The sequence below is a fragment of the Monodelphis domestica genome, chromosome 7 (assembly GCF_027887165.1).
Source record: "Monodelphis domestica isolate mMonDom1 chromosome 7, mMonDom1.pri, whole genome shotgun sequence".
NCBI lineage: Eukaryota > Metazoa > Chordata > Mammalia > Didelphimorphia > Didelphidae > Monodelphis > Monodelphis domestica.
This window is the reverse complement of record NC_077233.1, coordinates 139,813,904-139,841,695: the sequence shown is the minus strand read 5'-3', so window position 1 is coordinate 139,841,695 and position 27,792 is coordinate 139,813,904. Positions and strand designations below refer to the sequence as shown.

Genomic DNA, 27,792 nt, shown 5'->3' with positions numbered 1-27,792 from the left:
AAAGTGGATTTGGGGAATTCTGCTTCATAAGGGAAAAGTAAATTATTGACAACCAGGAGGCTCTGATTTGAGTATTGGAAGTATTTTTAATTAATTAATTTAGAATATTTTTCCATGGTTACAAGATTCACATTCGCTCCCTCCCCTCTTTTTCCCCCCTCCCAGAGCTGACAAGCAATTCCACTGGGTTATACATGAATCGTTTTTCAAAACCTATTTTGGAAGTATTTTTTTAAGCCAACAAAAAGGGGCTGAAAGTGAAGAAGACTGTAGGATGGTCAGTTGACAGAAAGCATTCTATTGCTATGCCAGGAGCTTGGTGATCAGAGAGGCATTTTTTGTGAACTGGCTGGGCAAAGGGGCTGGGAAGTTCATTGGAAGAAAGATGAATCTTTCTGATACGTGAGTTTATTGCCCTTTACCACAATTTACAATTTGAGGGGAAACCTCTCAGATGTGCATCATTATTCTCTATTTGAGAGGGAGAAACAGCGTGGAAAAGATGAGCCTTGAATATTTTTGCTATGAGAAGTTTGGAGCTAATTGGACAAAGCAGAATCTTGTTGAGTGAAGAGTTGTTTGACTTCATCAGCATTGCCTAAAGAGCCAACCTGAAGAACTTTGCAATTCTCTGACTTAAGAAAACTGTTCATCTTATAATACTTATAAAAACTTATAATAGCTTCACGTTTTCTAAAGTCCCCCTATAAAAGTGGTTGTGAGGGAAAAGAAGCATCATTACTGTAGCGTTACGAGCCACTACTAAAAGGTCTCACGTGAGTTTTAATCACCTGTGGAGGGAAGCTAAAGACTGAGGAGCAATGGATAAAGGTTTAAGGACTAGAGAAGAAGAGGCATGGGCTGAACAGACACAGAGAGAGACATCTTCAGCTTTGTGTCAGCAGGCCAGGTCCCAGAGGGAGTCTGTGTGCATACCAGCCTCTCCAATTGCCCAGTTTATTATACCTTTTTTAACACTGGGGGCTGTAGGGCATCCTTCAAACACAGGAAGCGCCAGAAGTTTTTCCCTAAGATTATGAGATCAATTACAAAGATAATGCACAGGTAGCCATGGGATTGTTCCGCCAGGTAGCCAAGAAAGAAGCTCATTTGAAAATCCTTCCTGACTAAAGTCAAACCTTCTTCTTCCCAGAACCCTGGTCCAAACATATTCAGATGGAAAGTCAGGCTTTTGAGTTTCCAAAAGACCTTTTCAATCTGTTTGCCAGCAGCTGCAGCTATTCACAATAACAGAGGCTTCATTTTTAAGCTCAACAAAATTTATACCCGATTCAGTTTAAGGATTCAGAAATCAATCATGTGAATTATTAGAAATATATCCATAAGTCTGGCCCATGAACACTTTGCTCATTAGAGTCAGCTTTTGGATACATCTTTAATATCTTCGTGATTCATTTCTACCTGGAACCTTTCAATTGCTTTATCAGGTCCAGAGCAGAAAGAAGAGCAGCTTTGCCCATCATGAGAGCAGTGAGGACCAAAAGGGAGCAGCAAGAGAAGTGGCTTTATGTGATTCTGATTGCCTCTGAGGGGACCAAGGGTATCCAGGTCTGTAGTTTGCAACCACCCTAAGAATAATGCAGTAGAGGTTCATTGAAGTAGGATCTCTAAGCAAGTGCTAACTTCCATACATACAAAGAAGAGCCTATATGCAGAGAAAGAATAACGTGTATATGGAAAGCAGTTTGGCAGAAACTAGGCATAGACCAATACCAAGATAAGGAAAAAATAGATACATGATTTAGACACAAAGGGGGATATGATAATAAAATTAGGTGAGCATGGAAAAGTATACCTGTAATCTATATGAATATGGGAAGAATTTATGATCAAAAAAAGATAGAAAGGATCACAGAAAATATAACAGAAAATTTCAATGACATGAAATTTTAAAGGGTCTGCATGAACAAAAACCAGTGCACTCAAAGGTAAAAGAAAAGCAGGGAAATGGGAAATAATGTTTACAGTAGCTTCTCTGATAAAGGCCTCATTTCTCAAACATTCAAGGAACTGAATCAAATTTGTAAAAATAAGAGTCATTTCTCAACTGATAGTCAAAGGCTATGAATAGGAAGTTTTCAGAAGAAGAAATCAAGGCTACCTCTAGTCCTTTGAAAAAAATTATCTAAATCACTATTGGTTAGAGTAATGTAAATGAAAACAATTCTGAGATAGCACCTCGCTCCTAAAAGATTGGCTAACATGACAGAAAAGAAAAATGGCAAATGCTTGAGATGTGGAAAAGTAGGAACACTAATACACTCTTGGTGGAATTGTGGTTTAGTCCAAACATCCTGGGGGAGGGAGGGGGTAGATTTATAACTAAGCTCAAAAGGCTATAAAACTGTGTATGCCCTTTAACTCAGCTACTATCCCAAAGAGATCAAAGGAAAAGAAAGGGAACTATTTGGTGCAAAAATATGTGTAGCAACTCTTTTTGTGGTGACAAAGAATTGGAAATTGAGAGGATGCCCATTAATCTGGGAATGGCTGAATAAGTTGTGGTATATGATTGTGATGGAATAGTACTGTGCTATAAGAAATGACAAGGGAGCTGAGTTTCAGAAAAATCTTGAAAGTCCTATATAAATTGATACATAGTAAAATGAACTAGGAGGTCATTGTACACCATAATATCAATATTGTAACTCTCATCAATTGTGAAAGAATTACCTATTGTGATCAGAAAAATGCTATCCACTCCCAGAGAAAGAACTAATGAACTCTAAATGCAAATTGAAGTACCATATTAACTCTAATATAATATGACCCCAAATATAGTGCAATCCCAAGTATTTTGAAGGGTAACTCAAAAAGAGGAAGCACCCATTTTATTTTCTCCTTTTAAATTATGACTTTCTCTTAACTCATGAATAATGCAGGCACTTTATGTTCAAAGTTTTTTCAAGGTCCTGAAAACAACTTAAAGAAGTTTTAATGCCATCACTTGTATTCAATATGTATTACTTTTATAGATACTTGTAAGAAACTACCTTCCAATATTTAATCACGTGCTCCTTCCTCTTCTATTTTCTCATCTCCCAAAGTGAAAACATCATTCAAGTCATCACCATCACCCTCTTTTTCCCACAAAACTTCCATCTTCACTACCATCCATACTGTTTGATATACAACATGTTTTAAATCCAAGCACAATGGACTCAGTGGAGATTTTGTCCCAAGAGGTTTTGATCCATTTCCCTAATACAGTGACTGAAGGTTTCTTTATTTTTCCCAATGGAGTAAATTCATGGTTTCTGCCAACATCCACTCATTATGTTCTTTCCTCAAATGATCTTTGAATGGCTTATTAATTACTACATCAAACACTTGTAATTGCGACATCATTCCTCCTGGAATAACAACTACTAGGTCAGTGTGCATTTCAGCAATTCTCTTCTTCACATTTCACTCAGGTGACCCTTGAAGGAGTCAAGTATGAGTATTCCTCTCTGATGCAGAAACACACCTGGATGCCAACCCAGGCCACATTCAACCAATCTAACACAAGTTCTTCATTCATCCATCCCTTTTCCTGCACACAAAACAGCACTCCTGATGGTAACTTTTCCTTAGGTAATGTTTTATGCCACAAAATTATGTTCAGAGTCAGTTTTCACCCTTCAGCTGTGACTGCAAGCATCCTAGTCATTCTAGTTTTCTCATTTCCAGTAGTTTTAGTCAATACTGATTTGGCGCCGTTAGTATTAAAGGTGACATTTGACAGAATATCCAAACAAATGGGCATTTGGTCAGCATTTCCCATCTACCCCAGATAATAGCCAGGCTTTTTACATAGGCTGAGGCACACAATACACAACTTATGATTTCAAAGCTGGAAGTGATCAAATATAGTGCAAATGCGACTTTCAAAGGTACATGTTGGATAAAAAAAAAGTCACACTATGTTTGGGCTAATATGGTATAATGCTTTTTCACTTTTGTTGCTTTTTTGCAACATGGCTAATATGGAAATATTTTTTAAAGATTTCACGTGTATAATTGCTTTCACATTGCTTGCCATGTTGGATGAAGGAAAAGAATTTAGAATTCAAAAAAAATTTAAGAATGTTATAAACAAGTGCAAAAAATATAGTTATAGACAGATATCATATAGCTAAAAGTATTGATGTTTGCAAATTACAAACACAAAACTTCAAGGAATAACAAACAAACATTGAATGACAGTCAGAATCCAAAAAAGTTCTTGGAAGACTGGAATATTGGGCTAAATCTAATGCTATAAAATTAACAGAGATAAAATTAAAGACTTACTTTGGACTTAAAAATACCTTTTATAATTACAAGATTAAAAATGTGATTAGATAAGAGTTTATCTCCAGATGATAAGGGAATTTTGGTTACTACAAGCTCAATATGAGTCCACAGAATGATATGGCAGCAAAATAAGCTAATGAGATTGGAAGAAATAAGAGAGATATCCCAGTTAAGACAAAGAGGCAAATGGTCCTGTTGTTCCCAATCATTCTCAGCCCACACCTAGAATATAGTATTAAGTTCTGATTGTGCCATTTTAGGAAGACCTTTTATAACATGGAGAGAACTCAAAGGAGATGGGTCATCATAGGGGGAGTAAAATAGATGCCTTCAAGTACTTGAAAGGATGTCAAGTAGAAGTAATATTAGATTTGTTCAGTTGGGCCCCAAAGGGCAGCTCTAGAGACATTGGGTAAAAGTTGGAAAGAATCCAACTTGGGCTTAATGGAAGAAAATTTCCAATTTGAGCTACCAGGTAACAAGAAAACCTCGCAGTACCTGTCTATCTATTGCCTGCCCATTTTCTATTTGGATTGAAATCAGCAAAACATTTCTAACTAGGTGTTGCATGAAAGCACTGATATAACCTATATCAGACTATTTACTACCTCAGGAAGGGAAGGGCAGGTGGGAGGGAAAGAATCAGAATTGCAAAATGTGAGAAAATAATTGTCCAAAGTTGTTTCTACATGTAATTGAAAAAAATAAAATTCAATTAAAAAAACATTTCTAACAATTAGAGCTAGGCACTTAGGGTAATGGATGGTTCCAAGATATTCTCAGTACAACTACATATGCTAAAAGTAGAGATTCTTTTCAAGAATGGGCAAGCTACAACCTGAGTTTGAAGGATTCGCAAGCTATATTTTTATAAGCAACAAAACTTGACTGTAAAAATTACTCTTTGCACAAAAACAGATTTTAGGCTGGATTTGACCCAGAGGCTGTAGTTTTTAGACTCCTAGACTATCTGAGTTCTGAGGTCTCTTCCAGCTCTAAAATTCTCTGATTCTATTTGCCTATGATTCTGTCTTTCTTATCTGTCTGTCTGCCTGACTGTCTAAATGACTATTTGCCTGTCTTTCTAACTTTCTTTGTTCCCCAAGGAGCGTGACATAGAGAATAAAGAGCTGGACTTGGAATATAGGAGAACTAATTCTGCTTGAATCCTGCCTCAGATAATTTTTAGCTGTGTGACCACAGTAGAAGCCCCTTCTCCGAGCCTCAGTTTCCCGATCTGTAAAGTATGGGTGGTAAAGGCAGAGTGGTAAACCTATGGAACATGTGCCAGAGGGGGCACTCAAAACCCTCTCTGTGAGCACAAGTGCAGTTGCCCCAGCACAGAGTTCACCACATTTCTTTACTAGAATGCCAGAGGGATGTGGGGCTGGGCTGTTCCCCTCCCCCTCGCCTGAGGACATTTCTCACATCACCCACCCCTCTAAAATGTTCCCCATCACTGCCCTAAGAACCCAGTGGATGTGCTTTGCAAATTTTGAAATGCAATTGTAAATGTTAGCTGTTAATGACTCTCTCTCAGTCTCTTGTCTCTCTCTATCCCTGGCTGTGTCATGTTATGTTTCAACCTTGTCTACAGTGCTAATATCATTCACTCATAGCCTAGTCTGAGTTTGTTTCTGTCCTAGGGATGAGCACTAGCCCTGGAGTTGAGAGAGGAGAGGAGACCCCACAGGAGGAAGGGAAAACCAAATAATAATCTTTGCCTACGTTACCACATCCATCCATAAGGTGGGCCCAATAAGGAAATTGTGACTCAAGTCCATTCCAGCTTTAGCAATTGTCTCAAAATATAGATCTTTTATCTGATTCTTTTCAGACTCTGCCGTTGAGATAAACAGCTTAGGGTGACAAGATAAAGACATTATCTGGCATTTCCTGGGTTTAGGAGGCCCAGAGCAGACACAGAGGAGAATGGACCAGAAAGATTGGTGCTTTTCCATCCCTAAAAGCAATAGCTACTGGGGATATCTGCTTCTCTTCCAGCCTGCTTTTCTCTGCCTACTTGTCTGTCCAGCTACAGAAGTTCCCACCCAATATACTTGTCTTCTTACCCATTCCTTTATGTATCTTCTTGTATCTTCTTTTTTCTGTGCCTATCTGTTCCCCTGAACCTCACTTTCTGTCTACCTATGTCTGCCCATTTCTCTGCCTGTCTTCATGTCTGATTTCCTGCATGAGGTCACTAAATGGCCTAGGTTGGTGTCAGGAAGACTTGAATTCAAATCAAACTTCAGGAACTTACTAACTTGGTGACTCTGGGCAAATCACTTTACCTCTATTGGCCTCAGTTTCATCAACTGTGAAATGAGGATAATGATAGTTCCTATCTCTTAGGGCTGTCAAAAAAGAAATAAAATTACAATAATTAGCATAGGATCCAATGCATAGTATATGAATAATAAATGCTTATTCCATTCCTTCCTTCTGAGACCATCTAACCCAACCCAAAGACGCTGCGACAGCATCCCTCCAAGGGATCTGATAGTTATTGCTTAAAGATCTTCTGTAACACTAACCAGTCCTAAACTCACATAATTGTATCCTTGCCTATCCCACATCTTTCTCTAAGTCCACAAGGGTAGCATAAAAGATTTTGTCAATACTTATATGAAACTGTGTTGCTCTCAGTGGTCACCCCCTTTTCTTTCTAAATGCACACAAACATGGTCTAGGATTTGGCCACTTTGGGTTACAAAGTTTATTCTTTTTCCTTTTTATAAAAAATCTGTCTCCTTTATTTTGAATTTTACTAATCTTCAACCATTTTTATTTTAAACTTCCCAATGCAAAGTCTATTCTCCCTGGGAGAGAAAATGGAAGGAAACCCCAATATAATAGTATATCTTCGTGAAAAGCTTACAATTTGTTTCCTGAGCCCTTTATCTAATTCTTCCCCCTGGTCTGCTGGTTGATAGACCACACTTTTATTTCTTCCTCTGATGATTCTCGTCTTAATGCTCTCTATTAAGTTTTTGTCCTTTTGCTTTCTGGATTTCATCTGATGATAAAATCTCTCTTTTTTTTTAATCCTTACCTTCCATCTTAGAATCAATACTATGTATTGATATTGACTCTAAGGCAGTGGTAAGGGCTAGGCAGTGGGAGGATTAAGTGACTTGCCCAGGGTCACAGAATTAAGACAAATATATCTTCTTAATATTCTACCATCTTTTTCATATATTCTGTTCCTTCTTCATAAAATAAACTCTTCTAGAGCCATAGTCCAATAACAAATGGACTTTCACCAAGTCTCATGATGCACATGAGGCCAAACTTCCCTCCCTGATGGAGGAAGTCAGTCACTTATTTATTACCAACACTTCATGATTTATAAATTGATATCCATCACCATGATCTCTTGTGTGAATTATTTGTTCTTTTTGCTATTCTATGTAGTACCAGGCTTGCCAAATTTTCCTAGGAAATTTTTTCCCTGTCCTCTTTTCATTTTAAAGCCATCTTGATCAAATTCACCCTCTGGCAAATATATTTATATTGTCCCTTATTTGCTGTCCTTCATCCATGTCCAAAGGCAAATCTAAAAAACTTCCTATCTTCCAAAAAAATAAACCAGCAAAAAGCATCTTGTTTTGCCTTAATGATACTGTCCACCTTATCTAGCCACTGGGCAGCTAGGTGATACAGTGGATAAAGTATGGGGCCTGGAGTCAGGAAGATTCATCTTTTTCATCATCAATATGTCTCATTAAATCTTTCCTCAGACATTTACGGTGTGACCCCAGGCAAGTCACTTATCCTATTTGTCTGTTTCCTCATCTGTAAAATGAGAAGGAAATGGCAAACCACTCTAATGTCTTTCCCAAGAAAGTCCCAAATGGATTTGGGAAGAGTTGAACATGCCTGAAAAACTCTAGCCACTAGGAAGAGAGTGCAAATTATAGGTAGCTCACTAAGGGCTTTGTATAGCTCACAAACTCATGTATGAGTGATTGAAATCCTCTAATTCAAAATACAACAAACAGCTATGACCTGAAAAAATTTCTAAATTGGGACAATCACTCCACCTCAGACCAAGATTTTGGCTAGGTAGCTATATGTAGGAACCATTTAAGTGACTATATATGACTTTCATCATTCAGACTTTTCTTGGTTTTTCCCTTTTTTATCATACTGAGTTTATTATTTAAACAAGAGTGGGAGGAATGTCTATGGTTCAAATAGTTTTTATGATATCCTATCTATGCATGCTATGTATGATATAAGTAATATAGAATATGTGTGTAGATGCTCTCTCCATCTTCTGTCTCTGTCTTTCTGACCCACTTGATCTCCAATTTCACCTTGAGATTAGGATCTAATTCTTCTTAAAGGTTTTTGGCTTCCCCCTTTTCATTCTCACTTCATCAATTCAGTAAATAAACAGCTTTAATTGATGACCATAAGATTTTGTTGTGTTTTGTTTTTATAACAAGTTTAAAAAGCAATCAAAAATTACTTCATCCAAAAATGAAAAGGCAAAAGCAACTTCTCTTTACACTCCTTCTCCCAAGAATCAAAAGAAGGAAAAATAGGAAGTGACGGATTGACTGTCAAATGGGAAATGACATGCCAATGAAAAGGATGTTTAGAGAAGAGGGAAGAAACGTACTAATTTGATGGATGTTCTTTGACCAGCCCAGAGTCTAAGGGCCACTGCTTCACTCCTCTTGACTTGACCTGACTACTACCTCATCCCACCTGACTGCATATTTTGTTAGATTTGTAGTGTTCTTTCTTAGCTCTCCCACATGCCTTGGATTATACAACTCTACTTTAATCCACCAAATTTGGAATGGATAGTGGCCATAACTCATCTCACTTCGCAGACTGTACTGGATGCAGGCCCAATTGAACCCCACCTCCCCACCCCTCTGCTCTCATGTTATCCTTCCTAAGTTTCTATTTTTGAAGACCTTCCTGGAGAAATTCTGAGTTGAATCTGCCTGGACCTTGAGTCGATATCTGGCCTGCAATTTTCCATGGCCATGATTCTAAGAACATGGCAAGTGTAGGTTACATTCAATAAGACAGATGAATCAATAAAACAAATTTCTATTCTAGAGATAATTCTTAGCAATAAGAAAAAGCTTGTTGCCAAAGTAGAAATGATAGAAACATTGGGGGAAAGTTTTTGTCACTGTTCAATCATATCCAACTCTTCATGACACTATTTGAGATTTTCTTGGCAAAGATGCTGGTCTGGTTTGCCATTTCTTTATCCAGCTCATTTCTTTACAAATAAGAAAATGGAGGCAAACAAAGTTAAATGAGTTGGCCAGGGGCATACAGCTGCTAAGTGTCTGAGGCCAGATTTGAACTCTCAATGAAGAATCTTCCTGACTTTAGGACTAGCACTCTACCTACTGTGCCACCTAACTATCCAGCCACTCTGTAATAGAGTTTGCAACATAGGAGAATAAAGTTGATCATGGGTTTTATCTGTACCCTAGACACCTGTTTATAAAAGAATAATTGAGTCTAGTTGACTGATGAATATGAATGAATAACCAATAGAAGAACACTAGTCAGTATTTATGAACTATAATTCTAAAAAAAAAACACCTCCTAGCTTTTTCTGGCAACTCCTAAAATCCTGAGAGAAGTAGCAAAAGGTGTCTTTGGAGGACTCAACATGTCAGTTCTAGTGGGAATTGGGAAAGTAAGTCCATATGGGACCTTTTTTTATGTCAATAATTTCTTTGGAATAAAAACCTAATTGAGGAATTACAAGATCAGAGGGTATGAACAATTTAGTAATTTTATCTGCTATAATCTCAAATATTTTCCCAAATTATAAACTTTTTGGAGGGACATATGAGAAAGAACACTATCCACATCCAGAGGAAGAACTGTGGGAAAAGAAACCCAGAAGAAAAACAACTGCTTGATCACACGGGTTGATGGAGCTCTGACTGGAAAAGTAGACTCTAAATGATCACCCTAATGCAAATATTAATAATATGGAAATAAGCCTTGATCAATGATACATATAAAACCCAGTGGAATTGTGTGTCAGATACGGGAAGGGGGGTGGGAAAGGGGAGGGAAAGAGCATGGGTATTGTAACCATGAAAAAATATTCTAGGGGGGCAGAGTCAAGATGGCAGCTTAGCAAGAAGCAAAAGTTCAGACCTCGTGGAAGACCCTTCCTTACCGATACAGACTGAATGCTCCTAGGGCACCGAAATTCAATCTGAACAACAGGACAGAAGCGGGGAACCTTCCTTCCGGACTAAAATCAAAAGGTAAGCCCCACCAAAAGCCAGAATCCAAGAATACTCAGGGCTAAGGGGAAGGCAGAGCAAAGGTCCCAGGACCCCTCCCCCACAACCCAGAGGACTGAGCTCCCAGCAGCAGTGGGAACCTCTGAGCGGGCAAAGGTGCTGGTTTGCAGGGTCTACCTTGGGCGCCAGGCTCAGAGCATCCAGCTTGGACAGTGGGGAGGAAGTCAGGGAGAAAGGGCCATGGCTGGATCCCTCCATCAGGCTACAGTCTCACCCTTGCCTCGGGCACATCCAGACCAATCCAGTTGAACTAATCCCATCAGAACTCCTCAGAGTTTAGGGAGGCGGGCAAAGGCACTTGCCCACAGAGGAGAAGCAGCTGGAGGGAACTGGAGAAAGCCTCAGCGGCCCAGCCTTCCAGGAGTCTTCAGAGCCTCAGTGCTTCATACCACATACAGCCCAACCCACTTGAACTCAATCCAATCAAAAGCCTCCAGAGGATAGGGAAGCTAACATTCCTCCCCTAGAGACGGTACCAAGAGATCTGACAAAGCTCCAAGAGGGGAGACTGACAGCCCCAAAACCAAAACAAAATGAGAGAAGCAAGAGCACAGTCAAATACGGGGAGCAAAGAAGGGGTAAACTTGAGCAAACAATAGAAAAAGAAGAAAGAAATTACAATAGACAGCTTCTGCACAGGTAATGAGCAAAGAGCAAATGAAACAGAGGAGGAGGACCCAGCAAAGAAAAAATCAGAAATCCCAGCGAATTGGATACAGGCTTTGGAAGAACTCAAAATGCAATTCAAAACACAATTAAGAGAGGCTGAAGACAATTGGGAAAAGAACTTAAAAACTAAGATAAGTCATCTGGAAACAGAAAATAGTGTCTTGAAAGCCAAAATCAACCAGCTGGAAAATGAGGCAAAGGAGATGAAAGATGAGGCAAAGCAGATGAAAGATGAGGTGAAGAAGATGAAAGATGACCGCCAAAGAAAATCTGACCAAAAGGAAAAGGACGACCAAAAAACTAAGGATGAAATCCAGTCTTTAAGAACCAGAATACAACAACTTAAATCGAGCGACCTCACAAGGCAGCAAGACACTATAAAACAAAACCAAAAGAATGAAAAAATTGAGGAAAATATGAAGCATCTCATTCACAAAACAGAGGATTTAGAAAATCATTCAAGGACAGACAATTTAAGAGTTATTGGCCTACCAGAAGACCATGACAAAAGAAAAATCCTGGACATGATATTACAGGAAATTATTAAAGAAAACTGCCCCGAAATCCTTGAACAAGAGGGAAAAGTGGAGATTGATAGAATACACAGATCACCTCCTGTACTTAATCCCCAACTGACAACACCCAGGAATGTTATAGCCAAATTCAAGCACTATAAGACCAAAGAAAAGATATTACAAGCTGCCAAGAAGAAGTCATTCAGATACCAAGGAACCACAGTGAGGATAACTCAGGATCTGGCTGCATCCACACTGAAAAAAAGAAAGACATGGAATATGATATTCCGGAAAGCAAGGGAACTAGGTTACAACCAAGAATCAACTACCCAGCAAAACTGACTATATTCTTACAGGGGAAAGTATGGTCATTCAACAAAATAGAAGAATTTCAAGAATTCGTAAGGAAAGACCAGACCTGAACAGAAAATTTGATGTCCAAGCACAGAACTCAAGAGAATCATCAAAAGGTAATTAAAAAAGAGGGGAAAAAAGAAAAACAAAAAAAAAATTTTAAGAGACTCAATAATTTAAAATTATATGTATCCCTATGAGAAAAGAGGTCATTGGTAACTCTTAAAAACTGTTGTTATTAGCTGGGCAGCAAAAAGAAGTATACTTAGAGGGAACAGCAACAAACTGTATAGGATGAAAGGACAAGACATAAATAGGTATATAGATATATGAATGCAAAAATACATACACATGAGTATGCATATATATATATAATTAGAGCTTAAAAATAGGTTAATATTAAAAGAAATAGGAAAAGAAACAAATGGGGGTAAATTTATATGTCATAAAGAAGCTCATGGTGGGAGGGGGGAGAACATCAATACACTGGAAGGGTAAAGAGGTCAGGGACAGGAAATACTCAACTTTTACATGCTTTGAAAGTGATATGCTGTCTACAAGAAACACATATGAGAAAGTAGATACACATAGGTTGAAGGTAAGAGGGTGGAGCCAAATCTATTGGGCATCAACTGACAAAAAAAAGGCAGGAGTCGCAATCATGATATCCGACAAAGCCAAAGTAAAAATAAATCTAGTTAAAAGAGATAGGGAAGGTAATTACATCCTGATAAAAGACAGTATAGACAGTGAGGAAATATCTGTACTCAACATGTATGCACCAAATGGCATAGCATCCAAATTTCTAAAGGAGAAACTAGAGGAACTCAAGGACAAAATAGATAGAAAAACTATACTAGTGGGAGATCTGAACCTTCCTCTATCTGAACTAGATAAATCAAACCAAAAAATAAATAAGAAAGAGGGAAGAGAAGTGAATGAAATCTTAGAAAAATTAGAGTTAGTAGACATGTGGAGAAAAATAAATAGGGACAAAACGGAATATACCTTCTTTTCTGCAGCACATGGTACATTTACAAAAATTGACCATGTATTAGGGCATAAAAACATTGCAAACAAGTGCAAAAGAGCAGAAATAATAAATGCAACTTTCTCAGATCACAATACAATGAAAATAATAATTAGTAAGGGAACATGGAGAGGTAAATAAAAAATTAATTGGAAATTAAACAATATGATTCTCCAAAACCAGTTAGTTAAAGAACAAATCATAGAAACAATAACTTCATTGAAGAAAATGACAATGATGTGACATCCTTTCAAAACCCTATGGGATGCAGCCAAAGCAGTACTCAGGGGGAAATTTATATCCTTGAGTTCATATATTAACAAATTAAGAAGGGAAGAGGTCAATGAATTGGGCATGCAAATTAAAAACCTAGAAACTGAACAAATTAAAAATCCTCAGATGAAGAATAAATTAGAGATCCTAAAAATCAAAGGAGAAATCAATAAAATTGAAAGTCAAAGAACTATTGATTTAATAAATAAGACTAGAAGCTGGTACCTTGAAAAAACAAATAAAATAGACAAAAGTACTAGTCAGTCTAACTAAAAAAAGGAAAGAAATAAACCAAATTGACAGTATCCAAGATGAAAAAGGAGACCTCACCTCTAATGAAGAGGAAATTAAGTCAATCATTAAAAACTACTATGCCCAATTATATGGCAACAAATATGGCAATCTAGGTGATATGGATGAATACTTACAAAAATATAAATTGCCTAGACTAAAAGAGGAAGAAATAAATTACCTTAACAACCCCATTTCAGAAAAAGAAATTAAACAAGCCATCAAAGAACTCCCTAAGGAAAAAATCCCCAGGTCCAGATGGATTCACAAATGAATTCTATCAAACATTCAAAGAACAACTAATCCCAATATTAAACAAACTATTTGACAGAATAGGCCAAGAAGGAGTTCTACCAAATTCTTTTTATGACACAAACATGGTACTGATCCCAAAGCCAGGCAGGTCAAAAACAGAAAGAAAACTATAGACCAATCTCCTTAATGAATACAGACGCAAAAATCCTAAATAGGATACTAGCACAAAGACTCCAGCAAGTCATCGCAAGGGTCATCCACTATGACCAGGCAGGATTCATACCAGGAATGCAAGGATGGTTCAATATTAGGAAAACCATCCACATAATTGACCATATTAACAAGCAAACTGACAAAAATCACATGATTATCTCAATAGATGCAGAAAAAGCCTTTGATAAAATACAACACCCATTCCTTTTGAAAACACTAGAAAGTATAGGAATAGAAGGGCCTTTCCTAAAAATAATAAACAGTATATATCTAAAACCATCAGCAAACATCATCTGCAATGGGGATAAACTAGAAGCCTTTCCAATAAGATCAGGAGTAAAACAAGGATGCCCATTATCACCTCTATTATTTAACATTGTACTAGAAACACTAGCAGTAGCAATTAGAGAAGAAAAAGAAATTGAAGGTATTAAAATTGGCAATGAGGAGACCAAGCTATCACTCTTTGCAGATGATATGATGGTTTACTAAAGGAATCCTAGAGAATCAACCAAAAAGTTACTCGAAATAATCAACAACTTTAGCAAAGTTGCAGGATACAAAATAAACCCACATAAATCATCAGCATTTCTATATATCTCTAACCCATTTCAGCAGCAAGAATTAGAAAGAGAAATACCATTGAAAATCACCCTAGACAATATAAAATACTTAGGAATCTATCTGCTGAGACAAACACAGGAACTATATGAACACAACTACAAAACACTTTCCACACAGCTAAAATTAGATCTAAACAATTGGGAAAATATTGATTGCTCATGGGTGGGATGAGCTAACATAATAAAAATGACAATCCTACCCAAATTAATTTACTTATTCAGTGCCATACCCATTGAACTACCAAAAAATTTCTTTACTGAATTAGAAAAAACCATAACTAAGTTCATTTGGAAGAACAAAAGATCAAGGATATCCAGGGAAATCATGAAAAAAATGCAAAGGAAGGAGGACTTGCAGTCCCAGGTCTCAAACCATACTATAAAGCAGTGGTTATCAAAACAATTTGGTACTGGCTAAGAGACAGAAAGGAGGATCAGTGGAATAGACTTGGCATAAATGATCTCAGCAAGACAGTTTATGACAAACCCAAAGACACCAGCTTTTGGGACAAACATCCATTATTTGATAAAAACTGCTGGGAAAATTGGAAGACAGTGTGGGAGAGATTAGGTTTGGATCAACACCTCACACCCTACACCAAGATAAATTCAGAATGGGTGAATGACTTGAACATAAAGAAGGAAACTATAAGTAAATTAGGTGAACACAGAATAGTATACCTGTTAGACCTTTGGGAAGGGAAAGATTTTAAAACCAAGCAAGACTTAGAAAGAGTCACAAAATGTAAAATAAATAATTTTGACTACATCAAATTAAAAAGTTTTTGTACAAACAAAACCAATGTAACTAAAATCAGAAGGGTAGCAACAAATTGGGAAACAATCTTCATTAAAACCTCTGACAAAGGTTTAATTACTCAAATTTATAAAGAGCTAAACCAATTGTACAAAAAATCAAGCCATTCTCCAATTAATTAATGGGCAAGGGACATGAACAGGCAGTTCTCAACCAAAGAAATCAAAACTATTAATAAGCACATGAAAAAGTGCTCTACCACTCTTATAATCAGAGAGATGCAAATCAAAACAACTCTGAGGTATCACCTCACACCTAGCAGATTGGCTAACATGACAGCTATGGAAAGTAATGAATGCTGGAGGGGATGTGGCAAAGTAGGGACATTAATTCATTGCTGGTGGAGTTGTGAATTAATCCAACCATTGTGGAGGGCAATTTGGAACTATGCCCAAAGGGCGATAAAAGACTGTCTGCCCTTTGATCCAGCCATAGCACTACTGGGCTTGTACCCCAAAGAGATAATAAGGAAAAAGACTTGTACAAGAATATTCATAGCTGCACTCTTTGTGGTGGCCAAAAATTGGAAAATGAGGGGATGCCCTTCAATTGGGGAATGGCTGAACAAATTGTGGTATATGTTGGTGATGGAATACTATTGTGCTAAAAGGAATAATAAAGTGGAGGAATTCCATGGAGACTGGAACAACCTCCAGGAAGTGATGCAGAGCAAAAGGAGCAGAACCAGGAAAACAGTGTACACAGAGACTGATACATTGTGGTACAATCGAACGTAATGGACTTCTCCATTAGTGGCAATACAGTGTCCCTGAACAATCTGCAGGGATCTAAAAAACACTATCCACAAGCAAAAGATAAACTGTGGGAGTAAAAATACTGATGAAAAGCAACTGCTTAACTACAGGGGTGGAGGGGATATGACTGAGGAGAGACTCTAAATGAACACTCTAATGCAAATACCAACAACATGGAAATGGGTTTGAATCAAGAATACATGTGATACCCAGTGGAATTGCACGTGGGCTATGGGAGAGGTGGTGGGAGGGGGGAGGGAAGAAAATAAAATGATCTTTGTTTCCAATGAATAATGTTTGGAAATGACCAAATAAATATTTTTAAAAATTCTAAATCATCTAATTAAATATTTTTTTTAAAAAAAGACTTAGTTCAAATGCCACCTTTTATAAGAGGCCTTTCTAGGTCCTCCCAAATGCTAATGCCTTCCACCTCTCATATTACCTTCCATATATTTTGTACACATCAAATTATTGAGATATTGTCTCTCCCACTGGAGTAAGTTCTTTGATAGCAAGGATTGTGTTTGCCTTTCTTTGAATCCCTAGCATTTGTCACATGGTAAATGCTTAATAAATGCTTGTCAATTAACTAACTACAGAAATGTTTGGCATGGGGCCAAGAAAAAATTCCTAGAGACTTTTATTAAAGACCTCCTTCCAAGATGATTTGGAACAATTTCTAACTACTTTTTGAGTCTGGGCATTTGACGATTCTGCAACTATCTAACACTTCTATCTACTTGCAAGTACAATCATTTGGCCCACATCTCTATATCTGTTCCACAAGAAATCACTCAAAATCGAAATCAAAACTGAGTGAACCAGCCCTTTTCTTAGTTACAGATTTGATAGGGCAGACTGGACCAGTTTCATGGCAGATATGGGGTAAGAAGGGCATATAGCAAATAAAGAGGACAAGATAGCTTCATTAACAATGTCATATCCTTCCTAAGGGTACATCAAGTGGTCTAAAATTTTAGATAAGCCCCTAACGTTATTTGAATCAGGATATGAGTCAGTTCCACCAGCCTTTGGCATATCTGCATGAGTTTCTTATTTCTTAGTCATGTTATCAGACCATCATTTAATATCAAATTATTGAAAAAATACAGGAATAATAATTGACTGAATCTTTTACCTTATGTGGGCATTAACAACAATGTGACTAGATATTCAAACATAATTTGGTTTTTAAGTTAGTATTCCACCTATACACCCATGCTGGCAGATCAAAAGATCAAACTTGCTCATGGATCACATAGCTACTAAGAAATAGCTAGGACTCAAATGCAGGTTCAATTAGTAAAGAGAGAGAGCATGATATTGAGGAATGAGCACTAGATGGATTCATCAAGGGAGCCTGAATTCAAATTCCACTGTTACTTATATATGAGACCTTAGTCAAGTCATTTAATCTTTCTAAGCCTCAGTTTCCCCAGCTGCAAAATGAGAGAGTTGTACTAGATAGCCTCTAAGGTCTTTTCCCATATCAAATCTATTATTTCTCCAACTCCAGTGCTCTTCCCACTATATCAAATTGAAATCCTTCTATATTGAAAGAATTGGACTAGATTGGATTGGATTGAACTAGACAAAAGATGAGTGTGATCACTGAGTCTCTATGGGGTGTGTGTGTGTGTGTGTGTATGTGTGTGTGTGTGTGTGTGTGTGTGTAGCCCCTTTTCAGAGCTGTTTATCCACCTTTGGTCCACCTGGCACTCCACTCTTACTTTTGACTCCAAGATGCTGTAGCACATACAGCAGCCACACCCTGGCAAACCATCTTGGCAAATGGGCTAAACCAGGTTGAGGGTAACAGACCACAAACCCATGAATGTGTTAGTGGGATGAAAAGCAGGTGAAAACTTCCCCCAGAAGAATGAGTGGATAAAAACATTCTGTTCCAACAGCCATGAAAGGCAATCTGAAGCAGGTGCTGTTGAACCATTAGAACTTGGCCAGATATCAAAGAAGCCAAAGTCACCCACTGCATCTGGAGCCATCACCAGCCCTCCTGACTTTTGTCTTGCCACTAAACTTCAATGTCTCTGGAAAAGAGAGTGAGGCTGATAACCTTGTGCTACTCTGCCTCATTTAAATCCAACTCGAGCACAAGTTATCATCGCCCTCTGATGTCATTATTTCTCTTACAATACCATACGTGTATATCTCACAAATGAACCCAAGAAGGACCTACTCACTATCATTGGGCTTGCTAATATGAGGCTTTCTCCCAAAGCAGCACTTGCTTCCTCCTTGGATAATATCAACATTCTTCTCTGTTTCCTTTGGAGTCCTAGAGAACTATAAGATCATTTTCTTTCCCTGACTTTCCTCTCTCCCTCAGCCCCATCCTCCAAATCCTGCCTGGAAATGCAGACCAGAAAAACAGAATAGTAAACCCTTTTGGGAACATCAGAAAAGGGGAAGGTAGGAACAAATATTCAGTAAACACCTACTATGTGCCAAACACTGTGCCCTAAAAATCTTATCTCATTTTTGATTCTCACAACAACCCTATGAAAGAGATGTGGATAATACTTCCATTTTACATTTGAGGAAATTGAGGCAGACAGAAATTAAGTGACTTGCCCATGCTCACACAGTTGAATTCAGTTCTTTCTAACTCCAGGCCCAGCATTCTATCCACCACTACCACTTAGTTGGCTCTCCTGCTAAAGAAGGAGATCCATCTTTGAAAGTCCAGGTGAACTTAGAAAAACCTTCTGAAAATATTTAGAAATCAGAAGGATAAAGGTAGAAGAGGCAGCAAGGGAGAATCACCCTAACAGTAAGGGAGAGAGGAAAGGATCTAGGAAACTAAATGGTAAGCCAGGTGTATAGATTCCTCTATTTATCATTTGAATACCCTTTCAACAGGGTTCCACCTATCTTACCAGTCTTTACACGTGTCTTCCCTTCATATTCTACAGGCCAGCCAAAATGATTTTGTTTCTCAAATGCATTTGCCACCTCCCTACCTTGTATCACTGTCTGTCCTTACTGAAACACATCTCCCTCTTCACTCTAGCATATTAGAATCCTTGGTGTCTCCAAAGCTCAGATCTAGTCATTTATGTCCTGATGCTCCCAGCTGTCAATATCTTCTACTTCACAATTTCTTTTTATTTGATGTTTATTTTGAATATTCTTATATATGTGCAACTTTCTTCCTTAGAGTATAAGGCATAAAGTCAAGAAGACTCATATTCCTGAGTTTACATTTGACCTCAGAAACCTACTTGGGCAAGTCACTTGGCTTTTTACCTCTGATGCCTGTTTTTGCTTTGTTGACTTTTTGCCTCCATTTCCTCACATATAAAATGAGCTGGAGAAGGAAATGGCAAACCCCTCCAGTATCTTTGCCAATAAAACTCCAAATGGAGTCTTGAAAAATCAGACATGATGGAAATGACTGAACAAACTCCTTGAAGGCAGGGATCATTTCTTTCCAGGCTTTACATTCATAGCCTGTAAAACAGAGCCCACCCAGCACAACATAGATGCTTAATAGATCTTTGGTGAGTGAGTGAGTGAGTGAGTGAGTGAGTGAGTGAGTGAGTGAGGGTTAGGGCTGAGTTAGAGTTAGGGTTGAAGAATTCGTTCCCCATTTGTAAACTCCAAGACAGTACAGCCAACTCCCCAGCTTACTACACAAGCATGGAGCCAGAAGTTGCCAGGCTGGCACTAAAGGAGATGATGGAAGTCATCTAGTCCAATTTCCTTTTTTTTAGATCCTTAGCTTCCTCTGAGATTCATCTCAGGTGCCACCTCCTAAGGGAAACTTTACCTGATCTCCCTAATTTTTAATATTCTCCCCCTCCTTGAATTATCTTACAATTACTTCTTAGAGTATATGTTTTACCTCCACTGTTAACTACTAGTAGGGGAAACATTGGAATAAAAGCTTTGCCTGATATCATTAGAGAAAGATAACCTCAATCCCTCAGGTGTACCCCTAAAACCCTAGGTGGGAAGATGGGAGGTACAAGGAAAGGTAATTGGCTTTACTCTAGAAGACTGAGTCTAAAACATTGCTATAATAGCATTTGAAGAAATATAATGTGGAAGCATCCTAGAGAGATGTAAGATGTTATAACCCACCTGGGAACTCCTCAGGGCCAATTAAGTACCAAACCCTTTGATTATGAAAATAAAGTTTTTCTTAACAAAAGGGGTAAGGGGAACTGGTAGGTATGGCCCTGACACTTTTCAGACTACCTCCACCTGACTCCTAAGTCTCCTGCTTAAGGAGAGCCTTCTATTCTTCTTTGGGTCCTACATACACCTCCTGATGGAGTCTAAAATCCTTTTCCAAGTTATCTGACTTAACTCTAATCTTCCCACTGGTAATTAATAAAGAAAGAGAAGGAAAGCCTCTGGGTTTGGCTACTGCACTAAATAACTCAAAGTTATAGGTAGAAAGCTTTGAATTACCTTAGCCAATAGGAATTCTGGTAGATAGACCACTACCAGATGAAGACTGGACTCAGGAAGATTAGTTTCCTCCAAGTAAACCTGGATGCCAAAAATTTCTCCATGAAATCTCAACTTTCTAGGGAGAATCTCTTAGAACAAAACTCCTCCTTCAACTTGAAATTGTAGGCAGAGAGACAAAATCCACTCCCAGCTCAGATGAAATCCAAGAAGGAAGGAAGGAAGTTATTTTCAGTTTTAGATTCCCACAATTCCTTCCTACCCAGAATCCTTTCCCAGGGCTTATCTCAAAATTCCCTTCTTTCCACTAACCCTAGAAAACCAGTCTTATCTCTAACTTATATTCCTACAAAAGCCTTAGAGGTCATCTAGTCTGACTTCATTTTTATTAGCCATTCTGCCCTCTCCCAGAATTGAAGTCTTATATTTTCCTAAAGCCAACTTCTCTTCCAAAAATCATATTTCCTCCAGGCATCCTTCCAGCAGTATTATGACCTAAACTTAGTTATCTTTTTTCAAGTTTCTATAGCAGAGAGAACGGGAATGCGGGCTGGGCTGTGTGATTCTGCAATGGACAGACTTGTAACTGGGAATGTTCAATGGGTTGTTATATTCTTGGTTATAGATAACAAGGTAGACATGCATTACATGTGATAGTTAGACCCTTCTCCAGGGGACCACATGGTGAATTCCAGGACTTGAGGGAGTTAAAAGCTAAGATAGGCCTGAGAAACGGAAACTGAATAGCTTAGAAAGTTCAGGTGCTATTTTTTACATAGCAGTGAAACATGTGGAAGACTACAGAGAGATGTGCATGTCTGTGTTTCAAGGCTGAAACTTTACAAAGAGCACTTTCTTCATTTTCACCCTGAAGTTAAAACCATATAACCAATTATCAAATCTTATTTTTATATATTTTTAGAAAGTTAATGGATTCCAGAGACTATTAGACTTCCAAATTGGTTTTTACAGACTCATGTGGATATAAATGTAGTTTGTTGGAAACAGAGGGTGGGGGCATAGCTTAAATTATGTTTCTACATATAAATGGTTCAAAACAAATTTCTAAATTGTAATAAAAACGTTTCTAAGTATTAAATGGTTCATTGTAGTTTTTAAAGGGAATTTGGGCACCAGAGAGTCTGGAACTGACTGAACAGCTTTCTTTTATACTCCCTACTAATAGCTGTATGCTAGACATATTATTTTGGAACTGAGATATTCTCTTTCCCTTATAAATCTGTTTCATGAGTTGACATGGCCCAGAGTAGTCCATCACTTGGCAGTTAACCTTCTGGTACAGAGCCTTCCCACACTTAGCCAAGCTAGTCCTCAGTCACAAAGGAGTGAAAGAGAAAAGTCCTGGGACCAAGAACAGTTTCTTCAGGGCCAATTCTCAGGAGGAGCTGTATTCCCAAAAGGCTTTCTCAGGCCCAGCATCAAAGCTTTCATGAGCACAGAATTTTTCTATCGCGCTCTCCAATGATCTCTCCCAAACTGTGTAAATTCTTCAGAAGTAAGACTTGGGTCATCAACTCTGTCCTAATTTCCTATCCACCTGCCCAAGGGAAGAGACCAGGGCTTCTCCTCTATCCCCAGATAAGGAGTTTTCCAAATATTAGGAATTAACCTGGGGATCAGTGATTAGCAGCTAGGTGACTTAGTGGATAGAGTTCTTGGTATGAGTCAAGGAGACTGAATTTGAATGCTACCTCAAAAAAATAACTCTGAGGTTGCCTCCATTTCCTCAAGTGAAAACTTAAAGGACTAGACTTCATGGCTTCGAAGGCTCCTTCTAGCTCTTTCTCCTGCAGGGGCATAGAAGAGAGTAGAATTTGCAGAGAGGTCCACAGAATGATGAGATTGTTCATCTAAAGCTGGAAAGAGCCTCAGAGCCCAGGTAGTCCAATCCCTTTGTTTTGCAGAAGAGACAAATTTACATAGACTGTCCAAGGAGACAGAAATTGTCTGTAGGTGCCTAGAGAATGGAGTCTCAGCAAGTTTGAACCCACTATTGAGGCAGCAGAGTCTGATGAAGGGTAGTGGCTGCAGTCAGTGCACTGTGAATTCTTTTGGCTAAACTCTGATTTTTGCAGGCTTCCTGAGGTACTTTGGGTTATCTGGGACAGACTTTTGTGGTGGAATGATTTCTCTCCTTAACTTCCATGGGATGTGGGGGGGGGGTGATATTTTATTTTTTTAGGTGAAGGGATTCACTTTAATTGTAGGAAATCTTTCTTGATATCCCTTAATACCCTTTGATCAGAGGGAGGAGGAGAAATAGCTGGTTCCCTGACTGATCCCATAGCAACGTATGAACAGGCTCAATAGTTTGAGCCAACCCAAAGAAAGCACTATTTCTAGAGCCAGATGGGTTTGAAGACAGTTTAATGAGATACAAGCAATTCCATACACATGAGCCAATTCCCCTTCTCCCTTTCTTGTCCCATCTAACAGCCTCTGCAAGACAACTCACAGAATAGACTCACAGGAGCATAGAACCCCAGAGCCAGAAAGAGGCTATACCCTGAACCCATTTTTTTCAGAGGAGGAAACTGAAAGATCCAAGAAAGGACTTGTCCAAAATTACAGAGGGAGTCAGTGAAAGAGCAAGAAACCAGAACCCAAGCATCTAGATTTAAGCACAAGTCCATGCATCCATCTCTGGGCTAGCCAAAGAGGAAGGGATGGTTCAGAGAAGGATGTTTTGAGAAGAAAAAAGCTGACCTTAGAGAAACTGAGGTCAGAGAGATGGAAAAGATATAGGAATTAGAACATATTGAGGTGGCTGGGATGGGAGGCAGTTAGGATCTAAGTGGGTTCATAGAGGAATTGGAGAAAACATTCTCGTTGATCCAATCCACATGGCTTGAGACGCGTGTGTAGATACCAGGCTTGTTGCGCATGCCACAGCCTATTCCCCAACTCACTACCCCAGCTTGCTTCCAGGTGTCCCCAACTTTGCAGACCAGGGGCCCCCCAGAATCACCCTAAAAGGCAGAAAAGAGGCTGTTAGCATGATCCAAAGGATCATATTTTCATGGAGTTTTCAGGAGGAGATAACAGGATGCAATGGAGAGAAGGTAGGAAGAGAAGGCAGGAAGGAAGGAAGAGACTTTGGGGAAGAAGAGACATCCAGAATTTCTCACCTGACAGGAGTCTATATTAACCTTGCCAGCACATAGCATATCATCAGTAATTATCTTTACAGATGGACCAGTGTAGGTTTTCTTGTGGTACTTTGCATCGCAGACCTTTGGATCCAACAAAGGAACTCGTACCTTCCTCAGGGTGTAGGGTGGGGGCAAGGACACTACAGAAGAGAGAGAAAGTGGTGTATTACTGGTGGCCAAGAAAGGGAGAGAAGGTATCCTGGGACTCTCACAGAGCCTTAGGAGGCATCAAAGGGCATATCACACTTTGGGTGCCAGATACTAGGTAACCTGGGATGGACCCCAAACCTGAGACCCATCTTCTCTGTGCTGTGGAGTTAGAGATCTACACAACAGAGTCTTGGGTAGAGCCAAGATTTGTGAAACAATGTTTCTGCTCCAGACGAACTGGTACCTAGATACCATGATCTATAAATACTTCCCTGGCTGCTGGAGAAAAGAAATGGAGAGGGGAGTGAGAAATCAAGGGGAAAAGATCTCCAGGTGTGCTCAATGGTCCAGTCCATATAGAAGATTGTGGAGTAGTCAATGATTATCCTATTGGTCAGTTCAATGTTAGAGACATCTAGGGAGAACAGTGGATAAGACCTGAAATCAGGAAGGCCTGAATCCAAATCTAGCCCCAGACACTTACTAGCTATTTGACCCTAGGCAAGTCATTTAACCTCTGTCTGCCTAAGTTTCTTCATCTGTAAAATGAGGATAATAATACTCCTTATGTCCTAGGATTGTTGTATCAAATGAAATATTTCTAAAGCACTTTGTAGAGCTTAAAGTGCAATATAAATAGGAATATGTTGATGATGATGATAATGTGTTGTCTCCCTGTATTAGAATGGAATCTCCTTGAAGATAGAGACGGCTTCATTTTTCTATTTTTATTCCCGAAGTTTAGCACCTAGTAAGTGCTTAGCAAAAGCTTTCTTATACATGTACCCACTCATTTAATACTCTCACTTTACTAAGAAAGATTGAGTCCCAGAGAAGGGAAGAAACTTTTCTGAGTACATCTAGATAATCAATAGCAGAGTTAGGATTTGAACTCAGATTCTTTGGGTCCAAATCCAATGTCGTTTAATTTCAGTCTTCTATAGAAACCAATTATATAGACACCTAGGGATCTGGGAAGGAAGCAAAGACCTGAGATATTTCTGCCCGTGGAGCTAAGGGTCCAGAATTGTTTTTAATTGTTTGAATTGCTAATAGTAAAAAAAAAAAAGAAAATGTGGATTCCCTAGCTTTTCCTCATTCCCTCCCCCTAGACTTTGGCATTCCCAGTCCTGACCCTGGTCCTGGTACCAGAACTGGGGAGAGGGAAAAGACCCATGAGGCCCCATTTCATTCCCGATGCTCACCTCCAGAATCAAGATCCCCCCAGCCAGTTACCCAGCACTCCGAGTTCAATGGGAAAGTCTCAGTGGCATTAGGAAGGCTGATAAGCTTAATGTGACTGGACAGCTCCACTGGGGTCTTCAGTTTTAGCAGAGCAATATCCCAACCCTTATTAGCAAAGGTGTATCTGGGAGAGACAATAATCTTAGCCAGGGGCAGTAGCTTGTCTTTATAATACAGTTGCCGTTCCCTCAGCTGGATCTTGATTGCTGAAGGCTCAATCGGGACCCTGCGTGAAGAAGGAAAGAAATGTTTCTTCAAGGCACCTGGGTCTGGGCTGGAGGGCCACAGCAGAGAACAAGAGTCCCGGGACTCTATCTTCTCCCTCCATGCCCTGCAGCCTACCTTTGGGGACCTGGGACTGAGCCTCTCTGGGCCTTCCACAACCTCCCTGCACTTGAAGGTTCTCCAGCTCATTGACTGGCTCCTTTCCATCTCCCTCCTGGGTTCCCAATTAAATCATTAGTAATGGTACCACACATGCATGACACTTTTTGGTTTAGAAAGCACATAGCCCCCAGCTTTCATCTTTGAGTAACCAGCACAGGGACTGCCATCCCTGTTAACAAAGGGAGAAACTTGAGCCTAAAGAGATAGGTAAATAACCTGTCCAAAGTTACCCAAGGAAGCTATGACACAGTCTAGACCCAAATCCAAGTTTCCTGACTCCCAGCCACTCTTCTCCTCTCCCCATGCCAGGGTCATTCACGTCCATGCAGCTGAATGAAGAGGGGGTAACTCACGTGCCAATGCAGTGGGCAGCAGTCAGTACCCACTGGGGGTGGATGAGGGAGCCACCACAGAAGTGCATCCAGAATGAACCTACATCCTGCCTGAGGCTGACTTGCCAAGGCCACTCATCCTCCAAAGCTTCCTGGCCTCCGACAATGCCAACTTGTTCCCTGTCTAAGCAGAAAGAAAAATGACTGTGCCAGACTGAATTCAGAGATGCAGCCCTCTTCCACGGGCTTCTCACATCTGCAGTGCCCACCCTCTGCTCCCAAGATTATGTGCCAAGGGCTGGGTCTCAGCTGTGGGATCCCACTCTTTCCCATAACAATAATTATAACAACAATAATCATGATAATGATGATATCAATGGACATTCAACAACTCACTGAACTTTGCAATTATTATCTCATCTCACCCAATTCACAACCCTTTGAGATAGGTACTAAAGGAATTTTAACTTGACAAATATGGAAACTGCTGCTAAGAAGGGGAGGACAAGAACCGTCCAGCCAGTAAGTCTCAGTGGTAGGAGATGAGCCTGACTGTGTTCCTGATCTTATACCTAGCACTCTTCCCACTATAAAATGTTGCTTCCCAAGAGAAAATCAAGAATCCCCTTTCCCAGCAATCACCACTACCACTCCTCCCATCCCAGAGGCAGAGTTGAAGCATTCCCCTTATGCCTCCCAGGTGTCACTCCCATGAGATCAGCCCAAGTCTAGATCCTAGACAAAGGGACCTCAAGATCAGACAATTCCTAATTCACCTTGAATCAGAGGAACTGAGCTCCCCAAGAGGGGAAGGGTCAGGAACAACAGGCTGAACATCTGGAAGAAAAGAGAGAGAATGATACTAAAATTAGCAGAGTGTAGACCTGAATGCCAGTATCTTGGATGAAGCATCTCTGCCTGGTGGGGCTGGGAGCTGAAACTTTGGAAATCAGGCTGCCATAGGGGATTCGGATTCTTACCATGTCCAAGTTCCAGTGTTGTGTCCTCCCCATTAATTAGCCCCCTTCTTATCCTCCAAGAACAGGAAGTAGAGGAGGGAGGGTGAACAGGGCAAGCCCAGCCCTCTTCTACATGTGCCAGGGGAGAGTGAGGGAGGTGGAGAAAGTAAAGCTGGACACATCGTGCTGATGACCTTTCAGTATGTACCCATCTACTAGTTCTCCATCTCCATCTTATTTTTAATCCTCTTAACCCTTCCCAATTTCTAAGTGGCCTGGAAGTCAGAGGCCTATGAGATCAATTCCAATTAAGCCAAAGAAGGTTAAAGAATCATATTTTTCTCCTCATAACTCTTAGAGTACTTTCCTTATGTCCTCTAAAAACCCTCACTTATCATATACCCTTAATAGTACCAATTATCAATGTTTCTGTCTTTTTGTCCACCTAGAGTGTAAGAATCCAAATGTCTAAACTTTAAATAATCCACAGGATCCCATTCAGTACTCCTTCCATAATGAATATTTAATCTATATTGAATGCATTAATAAATGAATAGATGAATAAGATCACAGGATCATGAGTTGGCAAAAATTTAAATTAGATCTCAATAATAAAAATATTATATTTTAGAGATTTATTAATGATCATTAGAAATAAATGAATAAAAAGTTAACAAAATAAAAAACCACGTACCCATGGTTGAACA

General features: G+C 39.2%; 1 protein-coding gene across 1 annotated transcript; it reads right to left on the bottom strand.

Moving 5' to 3' along the window:
* Positions 1 to 23,210: 23,210 nt before the first annotated feature.
* On the bottom strand, positions 23,211 to 27,176 carry LOC100022090 (tryptase beta-2-like). Its single transcript, XM_007499291.3, has 6 exons — positions 27,107 to 27,176; positions 26,903 to 26,963; positions 26,148 to 26,310; positions 25,368 to 25,633; positions 23,989 to 24,152; positions 23,211 to 23,829 (listed from the first exon to the last, which is right to left on the bottom strand). Exons 1-6 carry the CDS (start codon positions 27,137 to 27,139, stop codon positions 23,644 to 23,646), a joined length of 873 nt encoding a protein of 290 aa, XP_007499353.3. The 5' UTR covers positions 27,140 to 27,176; the 3' UTR covers positions 23,211 to 23,643.
* Positions 27,177 to 27,792: the final 616 nt, after the last annotated feature.

Excerpts from the sequence above, each read along its gene's own strand:
- LOC100022090 (XM_007499291.3), bottom strand. The coding sequence starts at position 27,139 with ATGGGGAGGACACAACACTGGAACTTGGACATG. Across the intron at positions 26,964-27,106 it reads AACACTGGAACTTGGACATG|ATGTTCAGCCTGTTGTTCCT; the intron begins GTAAGAATCCGA and ends CTTTTCTTCCAG. Across the intron at positions 26,311-26,902 it reads CTCAGTTCCTCTGATTCAAG|ACAGGGAACAAGTTGGCATT; the intron begins GTGAATTAGGAA and ends CTTTCTGCTTAG.